Source organism: Micromys minutus (assembly GCF_963924665.1).
Source record: "Micromys minutus genome assembly, chromosome: 10".
Classification (NCBI taxonomy): Eukaryota; Metazoa; Chordata; class Mammalia; order Rodentia; family Muridae; genus Micromys; species Micromys minutus.
The window spans coordinates 30916989-30933408 of NC_137979.1; the positions used below are offsets into that span (position 1 = coordinate 30916989).

The window sequence follows — 16420 nt, forward strand, 5'->3', positions numbered from 1 at the left end:
TTTCCTTTTAAAAACACGTTTTAATCTATTTTTTTGTTAAGAATTTTTCTTTTGGGGGCTGGAGAGATAGCTAAGAGGTTAAGAGCATATAGTGCCCTATATAGGACCAGCGTTCAGTTCCCAGTACTCACTTGTAGTGTCTCACAGTTGCCTATAACTGTGCTCCAGGGGATCCAGCACCCATACCACGTGCACATAACTATACACAGACAAGCATACAATTAAAAATAATTTTTAAAATAATCCCCTCCACGCTTATTTGTATGTATATATGTTTGTGTGTGTGCATGTACATGTGTGTGTGTGTGTGTGTGTGTGTGTGTGCGTGTGTGTTGGTGAGTATAGAGGTTAGAGATAACTTTTGGAAGGTTGTTCTCTTTCACCATGTCAATCCTAATGGTCTAATTCCATTTATTAGTCTTATGGGCAGGCATCCTACTACTGAGACATTTTGTTAGCCCAAATTCTGCCATTCAGTTTTACATTATGGTCACAACTTTTGTTACCATTTTGTTCTGGATGGTCATAGGAATGACATTATAAATTAATGAATATGTTTTTTCACCGTGCCATTTGATTTTCTCTGATTCAGCCTTCAGAAACCAAAGGTAAAACACAGTAAGCAGTCTTATGACACTATATTGAAAATAACCTTAAAGAGATTTTTGCAGTTTGCATTGAATATGATACACTCACACTTTGTCATGGGCCTGAGTTCATAGGTGTAGCAGGCCTAGCGAAGTTAACATGATGGTTGCTAGAAGCTGAGTTTGTTGCAAAACTTATGTGACCCCATGGAGACCCTTCAAGAAATCGCGTCTCAACCAGGAGCTAAAGTTGATCGGAGAGTATGGACTCCGGAACAAACGTGAGGTGTGGAGGGTCACATTGACCCTGGGCAAGATCCGGAAGGCTGCCTGGGAGAGTTGACACTGGATGAGAAGGATCCTCGGCGTCTGTTTGAAGGCAACATCTACTGAGGCGACTTGTTCACATTGGGGTGCAGGAGGAAGGCAAGATGAAGCGGGATTACATCCTGGGCCTGAAGATTGAGGATTTCTTAGAGAGACAGCTACAGATTGTCTTTAAGCTGGCCCTGGCCAAATCTAGTCATCCGCCAACATCACATCAGGATCCCCACGCAGGTGGTGAACATCCCATCCTTCATTGTCTGGACTCGCAGAAGCACATTGACTTCTTTCTCTATTCTCCTTATGGTGGTGCAGAGGAAGAATGCCAAGAAAGGCCACGGTGGTGCTGGAGCTGGTGATGATGAGGAAGAGGATTAATTAACATCGTGCTGCCCTGGAGGATTGTCTAGTTTTCCAGTTGACAAATTAAACATAATTGATACTTGGAAAAAAAAAAAAAGAGTATGATACACTTTTACTGAAGGAGGGATGATCTGAATGAGCCTATCTTCAAGTTTAAATAAACTTCAAAAATCTTTCTGCCATGTGTGATGGCACACTCCTTTATTCCCAGCTCTTGGGAGGCAGAAGCAGATGGATCTCCATAAGTTCAAAGCCAGCCTGGGCTGCATAGCAGATTCCTGACAGCCAGGGAGACATAGAAGAATCTTGTTTATAAGTAAATAAATGGATGAATAGATAAAAATGTTTGTGTTATTTTTTCCCTGCATAGTGATGGTGATTGAACCCATAGCTTCAGGCATGCTACTCAAGAACTCTACCACTGTGCTACATTACTAGGAGATCCAGGAGTCAGTCTGTCTGTCTGTCTGTCTGTCTCTCTCTCTTGTTCTTTCAAGTATTATTGGCAATGATTACCTTGTAGAAGCCTATGGATCTTTGTGTAGGTATGTGTGCATGCATAATGTGTGTGTGTGTGGTGTGTGTGTGTGGGGGGGGTGTGTGTAGTGTGACCAGAGATTGCCAGCATGTCTTGCCTCAATTGCTTTTTCATCATACTTTTGAGACAAGTTCTCTCAGTAGTTTGCTGTTTCATCTATTGGCCAGCATGCCTAGGGATCTGCCTGTCTCGTGCAGGGGCAGGAATGACTGGAAGGTGGGAGAGAAGGAGGGGAGAAAGAGAATGCAAGAGAATGAGATTATACTAAAGGTCACAGACCTTGCTGGCCCTTCTGGGGCAGGTGTGTAATTCCAGCTACTTGGAAGGCTAAGTTTGGGCAAATAAGTAAGACCCTGGTTCAAAATATAAAGTATAAAAATCTTGCTGGGGGTAAAGTGTCTGCTGCACCAGTGTGAAGGTCTGAGTCCATACCTTCAGAACTTACATGAAGCTGGTGCAGAAGCCTGTGTCAATTTTACTGCTCCTCTGTCAAGATGGAAAGCAAAGACAGGAGAATCCCCATGAGCAGGCTCTAGACCCTGTCTTAAACAAGGTAAAAAATAAGGCCTGAAAACCAGAGTTGTTCTCTGACTTCCACATGTAAGCACCATGGCACACACGTAAGATTAAAACAAGTTAAAAAGGATTGAGATGGCATGGTCAGAATGTTGCACTAGTAACCTACAGTTCAGTCCTCTGTACTAAAAAAAAAATGTAAATACTCATTTTTTCATCTTACCAGTTTTTGCTATAAAGTAAAAACTATCAGAAGTTTTCTTAGTAGTGTTGGTGAAAATTAAAATTAATTAAAAATAATTTTGTTTCATTTCTCCTTGTATAGATGAAGCCAGCTTGTATAAAAGCTCTCACTCGTATATTTAAAATATCTGATCAAGATAATGACGGCACTCTGAATGATGCTGAACTCAACTTCTTTCAGGTAGCTGTTTTAGCTTCAGATTAAGAATTACCAGCTTAATCAACAATAGCCAATAAGTAACCTGTTCTCTTATCTATAAAACTATCACATTTGACTAGTAAATCTCAATATATAAAAAGCCTCTTATTCCTAGGAATGGGGACTTTTTGATAATTAGAGATCATGGTATTCAGTGGGTGTATGAAGAATGGTGAACTCTAAATCACTTTGCTTTCTGGGGTTTGTATTATGTGACCACACAAAGATCTTTGTGTTTCTGAAACAGAACTTGGAGTGCTGCCTGTTTCTTAGAGTATAACACATTTCACTTAAGTAATAGGAAATAGAGGCAGCACTAAGTTGTTTCTTTTGGTTGTAGGGCTTTGATTTTCAAGATTATTAGTATTTTATATTCTTTATGGATTTATATTCGTTTGTTTTTAAATCTATTTTATTTTATGTTTTTGCTAGAGAATTTGTTTCAACACTCCTTTAGCTCCCCAGGCTCTGGAAGATGTCAAGAACGTGGTTAGAAAGCACTTAAGTGACGGTGTGGCTGACAGTGGGTTGACACTCAGAGGTAGGGCTGCTGTTTCTCATCACTTCTCCCCAGTGCTTGGAACCCAGGCCCTCATTCATGCAGAGCGAGCACCTGCCACTCAGCTCATTTCCCACCCCTTCAACCTTAATATTAGCAAATAGAATTATTTATAAATTAAGGAAATGTAAGTATTGGTGAGAGATTATTATCTTATAGTAAGGTGTAAAGTAGAGGTAGAGAAATTGCTAGATCAGATATAGAGATCTATGTGAGGGAAAGAGATACATGTAACAAACATCTTAGTACTCATAAGCAATTTTTGGCCAAGATTACTTTGAGAGACTATATATGTATATGAATCAGATTTACCAGTTTTAGTGTTTCTTGTTGAGTATATTGCTGAGTCATGGTATAATAAAAATATGAACTGAGAACCTAGAATTTTTATTATAGAAATAAGTCAGGAGACTTGTACATCATTCTTACTTTTCATCATGTAGCTCTGGCTGTAGGTATGTTACTCGGGATGTAACTTTGTTCCTTTGTCCATTGCTTGCTCTTGCTGAGCTGGGTATTTCTGGAAAATGAGTCTGAGATGAGTTCTCTTTCAGAGACCTGGAAACTTGTGTTCTCTGTGGATCTAGTCCATGATTTGAGAACCACAGCCCTAGCTCCCGTCATTTGCTTTTCTCCCTGGCACAGTTGCAGCGTTCACATCAACTGTATTTACTGATTTACTTTATTTCAGGTTTTCTCTTTTTACATACACTTTTTATCCAGAGGGGGAGGCATGAGACTACTTGGACTGTACTTCGACGATTTGGTTATGATGACGATCTGGATCTGACACCCGAGTATTTATTCCCCCTGTACGTACCTTAGCTTTCTAATTTACTTTACTGTATGTTAACTTTTACGTAGTATATGCATATTTTAAGTGTCTTATGACTAATTTAGAATTATAGGTAGTTTTTCAACTTTGACACTCTGAACATTTTAGAACAAAGAATACCACTGCCAGGCCAGAAATTTTTTCTTTTAATTTTTAATTTATTTTATGTATATAAGTACACCACTGCTGTCTTCAGACACACCAGAAGAGGGCATCAGATCCCGTTACAGATAGTTGTGAGCCACCATGTAGCTAACCACTGAGCCATCTCTCCAGTCCATGGATAGAATATTTTATAAAGTTTTTTTTTTTTTCATGTGCATGAATATTTGCATGTATGTATCTGTATCACAAGTGTGCTGGTGCCCACGGAGGGCAAACGAGAGTGTTTGATCCCTTGGAACTGTACAGCCATGTGGGTGCTGGAACTGGACCCAGGTCACAAACAAGAACAGCCAGTGTTCTTAACTGTTGAGTCATCTCTCTAGCCCCAAAAAGATGAATGGCATCTTGTTATTTGTGGCAAGGTGAACAGAACTTGAGGATACCGTGTTTAGTGAAACAGGCAGACATCGGAGACTTAGGGATAGTTGCTTAAATATTTGATTACAAAGAAACAAGCAGAAGAGACTGAGTAGATAGACTAGTGTACACCAACATGAAGTGCTGTATGTAAGAAAGATTCTTGTGCTCTAGATAGCATCAGAGTAAGGTAGAGTGACCTGATCTTTTAGAGGCATTTCTCCAATTGAAGCTCTCTCCTCTACCAGAGTCTCTGTTGTGTCAAGTTGACATGAACTAGCCAGAATATGTAAAAATAAAATAGTCAGGCTTGATGGGACACTCTTAATCATCCCAGCACTTGGAAGGCTGAGACAGGATTTAGAATCCAGGGTCAATATGGTTTGTATAGCTCCAGGCCAGCCGTGTCTTAGTAATATCCTGTTGCAAAAAAAAAACAAAAAACAAAAAAACAAAACAAAACAAAAAAAACAAAAACAAATGAACAAACAAAAACCCTCTAAAACATTAAGTAAATAAAAATAATTTTTAAAAATTCTAAGGTAGGAAGCATAAAAGTTTTGTTTTTGTCTCTAGTACCTAACTTACTGCATTTGACGTTTGTTAAAGAATATCTCAGTACTTCAACTCATAATGCTGTCATTAATATTAAGCCCATAATTGTGACTTACATCATTGAGTATATTTTTATACACTTAACCCACCACCAAAAAAAAAAAGAAAGAAAAAAGAAAAAGAAAAAGAAAAATCCATGACAGAGGTAAAACTTGAAAAACAATTAGCTTTCTGTCCATTTCCTGCACTCAGGCCTTTCTCATCCCCTAATACTGACCAAATAGAATACTAATTGTTGTTCTTTCTGTGTGTTATAAATAATAGGGTAAGGATTCAATAATAGAAGTATCAAGTCTAATTTAATGTTCCACAGCTGCAGGATAGCTTTTCTCTAATGATACTGTTTATGGGAATTGGTGTTTTGCCTGCCTGCATGTCTGTGTTGAGGGTATCAGGTGCCTTGGAACTGGAGCTACAGGCATTTGTGAGCTGCCATGTGGGTGCTGAGAATTCAACCCAAGTCCTCTGGAAGGACAACTAGTGCTTTTAAGTGCTGAGCCATCTGTCCAGATCTTGATTTGTTTTTATTTTGTTTAGGTTTTCAGGAGACAGAATTTCTCTGTGTAGTCCTGGCTGTCCTGGAATACTCTGTAGATTAGGCTGGCCTGAAACTCAGAGACCCACCTGCCTCTGCCTCCTGAGTGCTGGGAATTAATGTGACAACAACCTAGCTGGCACTGTTTTTTGAATTCAAACCTAGGTTGACAAACCTGCTCAGCAAGTGTTTTTGCTGCTAAGTCATCTTCTGGCTCCTTTTAGATTTTTCTTCTGTGTTTTGAGATCGGGCCTGATGAGGTAGGATAAAGATGTCCTTAAATGCCTGATCCTCCTGCCTCCTGCCTCCGATTCCTTAGTGCTTGGGTGGCAGACATAAGGTATCACTCCAGTTTATGTTCTTAGAGTCAAGCATTCTCCCAGCTGAGCCACATCCCATCCCATAATCAGAATCACTTGCATATTTTTTGTTTCAATCTGCCCTAATAATATTTAGGAAAAATGTGTCTATGTGTCTTTGGAATGAACATTCCTAATAATTCTTCTGAGGAATGACATAACCACTCCAGAGACTTTCCCTGAGAATGTCTGTGTGACTTCAGAGAAGGTATTTTTGTTCATGCTGTCATCCCACAGGAGTACTTGCTTCAGTGTTTTAATTCTTTTCTCAAGTAACATTTTAATATTTGATTAATGATTTATTCTTAAATTTTTCATCAACAGGCTAAAAATACCTCCTGATTGCACTACTGAATTAAATCATCATGCATATTTGTTTCTCCAAAGCACTTTTGACAAACATGATTTGGTAAGTCTTCTCTTGCAGTTTTCCAAAGTACATAGTTTTTATGTTATTTTGTAATATCCAACTATTACAAAGTAAGGATTTTCCTATGAATGATGTTTTTTATCCTTTGAGCTACCCAGTGCTTATGATATGTCACCTAAACTTTAAGCTTTTAATCAAATGATTTTATTGTTTTCTTAGGATGGAAAAGTCTAGTTTTCCAGTAGACTGTTTTTTAATGTGAGGCAATATCTTAATAAAACATATAAACAATATAAAGATAAAACAGTATCTTTATAAGAACATAAAAGTTCTTATAAAAGTTGTTGTTTTAGAACCAGAGGTTGTGATGTACACTTTTAATCTCAGCACTATCTCAAAAAGCAATCAGACAAAACAGAAAAGTTTCTCATTTTATTTTACTTATTAATTAATTCGTTTATTTATTTTGAGACAGGAATTCTCTGTGTAGCTCTGGATGTTCTAGAATTAGCTCTGTAGGCTGGCCTCTGCCTCTGATCAAAAGCATGCACCACCACAGCCAGCAAGAGTTCTTAGTTTAGAATGTGTTTCTTGAAGCATGGTTTTACTGGATGAGAGAGCTGTTTTGTTTGGGGATTTCTCTGGGGCCTCGGAGTGTTACGTTACCTCTTTGTGTGTCTTCAGGACAGAGACTGTGCTTTGTCACCTGATGAACTTAAAGATTTGTTTCAAGTCTTCCCTTACATACCTTGGGGACCAGATGTAAATAACACGGTGTGCACAAATGAAAGAGGCTGGATAACCTACCAGGGATTCCTTTCCCAGTGGACGTGAGTATAGAGCCCGCCTCCTGGTTCTAGAGTCATAGTGCTCTCAGGTTATGGTGTGTTACATGCAGCATTGTGTGTGCTTGTACAATGTGGGACATCTTTCCATCCTGACTTTCTCTAAACAACTTGGCTGTTTTCTTCTCAGTGATATTGTAGAAAATAGTAACATTACATTCAAAATGAAACTGAATTGTGTACTTTTTGTACTATTTCACAGTCCCTCAGTAAAACAGAAGCTTGTTTTACTGAGCACTAGAGTTTGCATTCATTGTTTTAAATGATTTTTAGTTAATTCTCTATAAAACTTAATGAAGATGGGTCTAAAACCTACTTAGAGCATGGTGGCATTGTGCCAAGAGCATTGAAGAAATTCTGTTTTTACATGATGTCATTATTACTTTAGCATTGCTGAGAAAATTTCATTTTCCAGAGAAGGGATACATGTATTAACAAAACTAGGCTCCGCCCCAAGGAAAGGTCCCTGAGGCTGACTTTTTCAACATTTTCTCTTGTTCTCTTCCTCTTCTCCACCAGCTCTCCTTTCTACCCATTCCATTCCTCCCTACCCTTTTCTTGTTCTTGGTTTTTTTTAATTAATTAATTTATTTATTTATTTAGTTAGTTAGTTAGTTAGTTGGTTGGTTGGTTGGTTGTGAGCCTAGCCTTTGGTAGCTAATCCATCTCTCCAGCCCTATCTCCATTTTCTACATCCAGGTCTCACATTCCCTAAAGCTGGCCTAGAACTGACTATGTAGCTGACAGTGACCTTGAACTCCTAACCTCATGAAGACCTGGGGTTTCATGCCCATTCTTGTTTTTTGTTTTGTTTTGCTTTTTGTGCTGCGAGGGATCAAACTAAAGATTGTACCAACTGTACTACATCCCAAGTACATAAGAAGGACCAATTTGGGGTATTTTCAGGGGGTACTTTTTACTTTTCTGTCAGATCATTTCTTATCTGCTTACTTTTTGCCTTGTCTGTGTGCTGGACATTATGATAACCTGGGAAGCATATGCATATATATAACACATATACACGTATACAATCTCTGTGGTAGGCTGTACTAGCAGTCATCTGTACACTTGCACAAGCTTGCTTTCTGTGGAACATGGGATATAGGATTATCCTGTGTTTCCTACTGCTCTGCTGTAGTAATGGTGGTACAGGAAAGGGAGTGGTTGGAGAGGCTGGGGAGATCTAGTTCAGTAAAGTGCTTAGAAGGGCCTGAGTTTATATTTTAAGAGTTTATGTAAAGAAGTGTAGATATGGCATGTACTTCTCTGTACTTCTCATCCCCTTAGACAGGCATATGTATCCCTGAACCTCACTGGCCCTCAGCTTAGCTTTCTTGGAGCATTCCGGGATAGTGAGAAACTGTCTCAAATACAAGGTGCACAGCTCCTGAGAAAGGATACCAAAGGTTGTCCTTTGGCACACTGTGCACACCTACTTTTACACTTATGTACATGTAAATACATACAGAATCCTAGTTGGACACATAGAAAGTAAAGTATCCTGACAAGTATTATCTCATGCAGTGGGTGGTTTTTGGTTTTCTTTTGAGTTATTAGAATTTTTGGGTTAAGTTAGGACATAAGTCTTGTAACTTCCTGGTTTTAGGCTCACAACCTACTTAGATGTACAACGTTGCCTGGAGTATTTGGGCTATCTAGGCTATTCCATACTGACGGAACAAGAGTCTCAAGCTTCAGCCATTACAGGTAAGCAAATGGATGCTGCTCAGCTCATGCCTATGAACATTTTTTTACCTCCAGTTTTGGGGGAAGGGAGTGTAGTTCATTCGGTAGAGTGTTTGCATAGTGTTTGTAGTGTGGATGAGGCATTAGGTCTTATCCCTCCTGCTCCGTGAACTAGGAATGGTGCATGCCAGCAACAGTTCAAAGTTATTCTCAGCAAAAAAAACAGTTGGAGGCCAGCCATATTATGTAAGACCTTTCTCTCAAAACAAAATGGGGCTGGGCAGATGGCTCAGCACTTAAAACTCGGGCTGTTCTTTCAGAGTGCCATGTTAGGTTCTTAGCATCTCCGTAGTGGCTAACAGCCATCTGTTACTGTTCCTGGAGATCTAACATATACTTCTGAGCTCCATGGGCTCCAGGCACTTGCATATATGCAGGCAAAACACTCATACACAGATACTTTAAAAAAAAAAAAAGATTTATTATGTATAGTGTTCTGGCCTGCAGGCTAGAAGAGGGCACCAGATCTCATTATAGGTGTTTATGAACCACCATGTGGTTGCTGAGAATTGAACTCAGGACCTCCGAAAGAGCAAACAGTGCTCTTAACCTCTGAGTCATCTCTCCAGCGCACAAATACTTTTTTTAATTAAAGAAAAAAAAATCAGCAAAATAGCTATAATTGCTTATACAGGACCTGTATATGGTTGGTACATCTACCTCAGGGGCTTACAAGGCCTTGCCTCATTCAAGGATATATAGGTAGTTAATGGTTGCTTAGGGAAAAAGACATTTTCTTCATTGGTATAGCTACTGGAAAGTGATGAGATACCTATTTCTGTAAATAATCCTTCATGCTCTTGTATGCAATTCTAATGGATCAATAAAAAGGTACAAGAATGGGGCTGGGGAGATGGCTCAGCAATTAAGAGAACTATCTACTTTTCCAGAGGATCTGGGTCAACTTCCAGCACCCATATGATAGCTCACAGCTGTATATAACTCCAGTTTCGGGGGGTCTGACACCCTCACACAGACACACATGCAGGCAAAGCATCAATGCACGTGAAATGAAGAAAAATAAATATGAAAGGAGAGAGGGATCAGTGGGAGTGGGAAAGAAATGAGAGGGTAGTGTGGAGGGGTGACTGTCATCATAGTGCACTGTACATGCGGGAAAAGGAGACCTGGTACTATAATAATTAATACATGCTAATGCAGTGTGTAAAAAGGGTTCAGAAATGTGAGCAAAGTTATCCAGAACCAGGAGAAGAAATCACTTCAAAGGTTACAAAGCAAAGATAAGCTTATCTCATTCTATGCCTATATTTGTTTTGCTTATGGTTTAGCAATTTTTTTTTGGTTATTTATCAAAGGGGATAAAGCTTTTGCTTCTTTCTGCTTAATACTGCTTTAATGATGGAAGTGAGAACAAGGTCATCGTCAACTAGTACAGTGGAGCCAGTCTAGGTGACAGGAAATTCTGCCTCACACTCTCTCGGCCCAAAGACAGATATGTACTATATTGTGCTGGTCACACAGCTTCGTTTTGTTTTTTTTTTTTGTTTGTTTGTTTGTTTTTTTTTTGTTGGTTTTTGGTATTTTTGTTTTTGAGACAGTTTTTCTGTGTAGCTCTGGCTGTACTGGAACTAACACAGAGATCCACCTGCCTCTGCATCCCATGTGCTGGGATTAGCCGTGAGCACCATCATGGCCCAGCTTGTAAATCAGATAAAAAGTGAGATGTAAACGTGAGATGAAGCAGTGCCCGATTTTATAGCTGGAGGAGTGGAGGCACAGTGAATGAGCCTTAGTGGTACATGTTCCTGTTGTTTGTTTTTCTCCAGTAACAAGAGATAAAAAGATTGACTTGCAGAAAAAACAGACTCAGAGAAATGTGTTCAGATGTAATGTAATTGGAGTGAAAGGCTGCGGGAAAACTGGAGTTCTTCAGTCTCTCCTTGGAAGAAACCTAATGGTGAGGATTATCAGAATGTAATTTCTTCTAACAAACATAGAATGTTTACAAAAGTTTTCATAGCATTATCTTTTTAAGTAGTTACTTGAAGTCATGGTGTGGGGCTGAAGAGGTGACTCAGTGGTTAAGAGCACTGACTGCTCTTCAGAGGTCCTGAGTTCAAATCCCAGCAACCACATGGTGGTGACAACCATCTGTAATGAGATTTGATGCCCTCTTCTGGTGTGTCTGAAGACAGCTATAATGTACTTATATATAATAAATACATCTTTTTATAAGAGGAAGAAGTCACGGTGCAGTCATGTAATCACTTGCTAAATACTGATTTTCTAAAAGACAATACCAGTGGGAAGATAGATAGTAATGGAGTTGTTGTCACCTTGTTAATACAGAGTCTCACTAAGTAGCTTAGGCTGGCCTGGAACTGGCTGTGTGATCAAGGCTAGTCTCAAACTCCAAGTCCTGGGTGTACCTGTTGTTACAGTTTAGATTGCATAGTCTAGCTGTCCGTGAAGGTCATGTATCCAGTGAGTGCTGAGACTTGGTTCTGACTGTTCCCTTGACTGAGAAGACTTGTACTGTTTACAGATGGTTCTCTGTGAGACCATATAGCACTATGAGAATTGCCAGCAGATGGCTCCAGAATATCACCAATCCTTGTTACTTCCTCTTCAGCTACTGCTTTTATTTTATGTGACATAAACACACCTTTAGTCTAATACCCTCAGAACTAAGACTATAAAGGCAGAATCCTGTTTTTACTGATAAATGGCAATATGGGGAGGGATGAATGTTTTTTTGTGTATAACACACCAACACATGAACAAAGGCATGTATGTGCTTCTGAAAAGAAGTTACTTTAATATTTTATTATAAACATTGAGATTTTTGGTTTTGTTTTTAGAGGCAGAAGAAAATTCGTGATGATCATAAGTCTTATTATGCAATTAACACTGTCTATGTATATGGACAAGAGAAATACTTGTTGGTAAGATCTTCTGTGATACAAAGACTTAAAGTACTGGATACATCATTAGATTAATCTGAAACTAGCTTTCATGTAATGGCTGTATGCTGAATGTGTGTGTTTACTCTTTGGAATGTTAATTCCACTTATTTTGTGTGGTTAGTCTATTTGTACACTTATTTATATGTTAGGTACCCTATAGGAAGAAACCCAGAAACCCAGACATGGGGCTGAGAAATGGCTTAGTGGTTATGAGCAGTAGCTATTCTACCATAAATCCTGAGTTCAGTTCCCAGCACCCACACGGTGACTCACAACCATCTATAAAGGGATCTGATGCCCTCTTCTGGCATGCAGGTGTACATGCAGCAGAGCATTGATACATAAATAAATAGGTAAAATATTAAAAAAGAAATGTACTGATGGAGGGCTAGAGAGATACCTCAGCAGTTAGAGCCTCAGCAACCACATCAGGTAGTTCACTGTCCCCTGTAACTCTAGGAAATCCAATGCCACACTGCACATGCACAAACAGTTACACGTGTGTGTGCGCACACACACAAATCTTTCTATTAGTTCTTTCTTGTTTTTTTTTTTTTTTTTTTTTTTTTTTTTTGACATGGGGGCTCACTTTGAAAACTTGCCTGGTCTGGAACTCACTTTGTAGACCAGGCTGGCTTCAAGCTCAGAGATCCGCCTTTGCCTCCTGAGTTAGTTGTGAATTGTTTTTTTTTTTTTTTTTTTTTTTTTTTTTTTTTTTTTTTTTTTTAAGGTCATTGTTAGTGAAATGACATCAGTACTTGCCACAAAACCTAAAGGTTTGATTTGATCTGTAAACCTACATTATATATATATATGCCTTCTATGCTAATAAACAAAAAACTAATTGCTTCAAAATATGAATTTTAAATTCTAATGTTATTGGCTTGCAATTAGTGTGAAACCAATGCTGGTACTTGGTAGTTTATCTCTAATCTGAATCAAATCTATGTGTTCATCAAGGAGTATAGAAATAGAAAGGTATATGAAAAGAGGAGAAACATTGGTGAAATATAATAGAAAGGTTCTGTGCTTTTTTTGGTTGCTGTCATTTCCATCTCTGACTAGGTTCACAATAGATGAGCTCTATTTCTTCCGAAAGCTACTTTCTCAGACAAAATTTCTAACCAAGTTATGGAAAGCATCTGACAACTAAGTATTAATAAACAACCATGCAACTAGGCAGTGGTGGTTCGCACCTTTAATCCTAGCACTTAGGAGGCAGAGGCAGGTTGATCTCTGAGTTTGAGGCCAGCGTGTAATACAGAGCAAGTTCCAGGATAGCCTAGAACCCTGTCTCAAAAAACAAACATTTTATGTTTTATGATGTTATACTTTACTCTTTCTCAGGGTTTTGTGAGTTCATTATTAAATATTGTTTGTCTAGTGTGGTGTTAAATATTTGTACTCAGTAGATATTGCTGACTATTAATATTATATGTTCTTTGTGAATCATTTTTTGTGTTTTGGACTGTGCATGTTTTCATGTTTTATTTGAAGTTTGTCAAGTTACTTTTCTATCAATATTGCCATTCTTAGTTTCCCATTCTCTTTTTATTTTCACAAGCTGCACGATATCTCAGAATCGGAATTTCTAACTGAGGCTGAGACCATTTGTGATGTTGTATGCCTGGTATATGATGTCACCAATCCCAAATCCTTTGAATACTGTGCCAGGATTTTTAAGGTTTGTTTTTATGCCCATACTAATCATAACTTTATATATAGTTTAAATAATCTGCAATGTGGTGCTTCCTAGTCAGAAAGTGCAAGAAAATAGACTCCAGAGTTGTTTTAAAATACATGTGCATCTAAAACAAAACTATATATGCATATATATATATATGTGCATATGTGCAGCTTTGTACCCTATCTCTGAAATGTGATAAAAGATTAGAGGCAATATAATGAAGGTGATACTTTTTATTATAGAAAATAGGTACATATTTTTACGGTTAAAACTTAGTTATTGGGGCTGGAGAGATGGCCCAGTGGTTAAGAGCACTGGCTGTTCTTCCAGAGGTCCTGAGTTCAGTTCCCAGCAACCACATGGTGGCTCACAACCATCTGTAATGGAATCTGATGCCCTCTTCTGGTGTGTCTGAAGACAGCTACAGTGTTCATATGTATATGTGGACATATATAAATATATATATAAAATCAATAAATTTTTTTAAAAAAGAGGCTGACCTGGTGCTCCCAAACTGCTTCTCACTTCATTTTCTCTGTTTGGCTTTGTCTGTCTGGGGAAGTATTTTCATTTACATTGTTATGTAGCAATTTTTGAATTTGTCATCAATATTTGATTTTTTTTTTTTAATTTCATAGCAACATTTTATGGACAGCAGAATTCCCTGCTTAATTGTAGCTGCAAAGTCAGACCTGCATGAAGTCAAACAAGAACATAGTATCTCACCTACTGATTTCTGCAGGAAACACAAAATGCCTCCACCTCAAGCCTTCACTTGCAATACTGCTGACGCACCCAGTAAGGATGTCTTTGTTAAGTTGACAACAATGGCCATGTACCCGTAAGTACTTGCTCTATCTTCATTTTCACATTGCATGGTCCATAGTAACATTGCATGCCATTTGCCATGGGGGATCTTTGTCGCATAAAAACTGTTCAGCAACAGAAAGAAACTTTGTAATGAGAAGAGCTAAATTTGAGCAACTGCAAGTTTGGTGTGAGTGTCATGAAGGATATGAGCAGCACCTCCAGAGTACTTGCATGTTTCTGAGCAAGTGCAGCTGTGCCAAGTAGATACAGCACAGCTCCCACCTGCATGGAGCAGCAGTCCTGTTCTGATGAAATGGAGTTGGCGCCATGTTGCTTTGTAAGGCGTTTCTACATACACTCAATTTCATTTTTAAATTTTTCTGTTGATTGATTGGCCTTCGGTGTTTTCTGAATTCTAGTCTCTTGTGAATTTACAACGAGTTTAAGTTTTATGTTTGAATTCAGGATTTGTCTTTTTTTAAAGTTCTGTAAAAAGTTACAAGTCCACTATGTAAATCTTTTGCATTGTTATAGCCATAAACTCCATGTACATTTATTATATCTATACATGCATATATACAAGCATGTACCTATGGTATCTCATAGTTTACTAACTGCCTTCATACTGCGTGATCTTATGACGTTCAGCTCAAGCAGTGCTTTGTATAAGTTCTATTTTCTAACATAAACAACTTTTCAGGCAGTGCGTTTCTCAGGAGTTTAGAGCATATTCTGTTTATTTCTTGTCAGTCTTTAAGTCATTTTTCTCATGAAAACTAAGATAGGGTATAATCAGTACAATACTCAAATACAGCAATAATAATTAAACATTATAAACAAAGACTAATGCTTTCCAAAAAGGTGTTAATTTGTACAAATTTTTGAAATTATAGTATTCTGGTGTTCTGTTAAAAAACCTTTGCTTATCTATCTATATTGGCAGACAAGTCATTCCTATTGAGATAAGATTGAAAAACTCTTGTTTTACCTTTGCTTTAAAACTCTCATGTATGTTATCTACAGAGAGGATCATTACAGAGGCAGCCTCTCCCGAGACATGGGCAGCACTGATAGAATAGAGAATTTGAGAAAAATCTGGGTCTTTCTAAAAACTGCTTTGTAAGTTACTTTTTCTTTATGATTCTGTGGGATTTGTTTACATTTTCTTAAAGGGTGGCCCAATCTCCTTCCTTGCTGTTAATATTTAGAAATATCTAGAAACGCACTGCTTGGTCAGACCCCCTGCCTAGCTGTAACTCACAGTGCCGTCCCTGCTGTGTCAGTACCCCGCCAGCTGCATAGGTAGCTGCAGGTGTACCTAGAGCTGGGTCTCTAAAGCACCGTGCTAACTCGAGTGTGTGTGTGTGTGTGTGTGTGTGTGCATATGATAAATGTACATATGTGGACACTTCCTATGTAATCAGTTACAAACCACTTCTCATAAAGCATCTCCCTGTTGCTCAGCATACTTTGCATCTCTCCTTTTTGGTGGGTGGAGCCATGTGTATGTAGAAGGGCAGGTGCGTTTTATAGAATCACCAGTGGGTTCCAGCATGACAGCTGGCAGGGTCTTGGCAGCAGAGATACGATTTCTCACCACAAGCCAGGTTTTCAAAACAAATGTCTTGAGCATTAATTCTCAAAATTGATTCTTGTTTTTCTTCACATTGGAAGTTAGGCACTTTTGGGATGCTGCTAATGGCCACAGCCGTGCCACTGTGCACTGTGGTCTCATCAGCTCTCACAAGCTAAGCCAAGTCCTTTGACTGAGAAGCCTCGAAAATGATCAGATGTCACGGGAAGTGATGGCATTAATTCATCCGATGGTGCTCTTCTCAGT

General features: G+C 38.6%; 1 protein-coding gene and 1 pseudogene across 8 annotated transcripts in view; both read left to right on the forward strand.

Annotated features, from left to right (window-relative positions):
- Nucleotides 1–16420, forward strand: part of RHOT1 (ras homolog family member T1) — a 60455-nt gene that overhangs the window by 30241 nt on the left and 13794 nt on the right. For 4 of the 7 annotated variants that reach the window (XR_013975170.1, XM_080923216.1, XM_080923217.1 and 1 more), the window contains exons 9-18: nucleotides 2654–2752; nucleotides 3203–3311; nucleotides 4021–4141; nucleotides 6520–6604; nucleotides 7250–7395; nucleotides 9017–9117; nucleotides 10944–11074; nucleotides 11979–12062; nucleotides 13648–13767; nucleotides 14409–14611. Coding sequence is in view for 6 of the 7 variants with exons in the window: in XM_080923216.1 (XP_080779342.1) it covers nucleotides 2654–2752; nucleotides 3203–3311; nucleotides 4021–4141; nucleotides 6520–6604; nucleotides 7250–7395; nucleotides 9017–9117; nucleotides 10944–11074; nucleotides 11979–12062; nucleotides 13648–13767; nucleotides 14409–14611 (1199 nt within the window). In the remaining variant the exon portion in view is untranslated. Of the gene's footprint in view, nucleotides 1–2653; nucleotides 2753–3202; nucleotides 3312–4020; nucleotides 4142–6519; nucleotides 6605–7249; nucleotides 7396–9016; nucleotides 9118–10943; nucleotides 11075–11978; nucleotides 12063–13647; nucleotides 13768–14408; nucleotides 14612–15603; nucleotides 15700–16420 lie in introns of all 7 variants that reach the window. The other 3 variants (XM_080923220.1, XM_080923221.1, XM_080923218.1) reach the window with 1 other exon arrangement.
- LOC308425734 (small ribosomal subunit protein uS4-like) lies at nucleotides 748–1289 on the forward strand (annotated as a pseudogene). Its single transcript has one exon. The product of its transcript is annotated as a small ribosomal subunit protein uS4-like (transcript).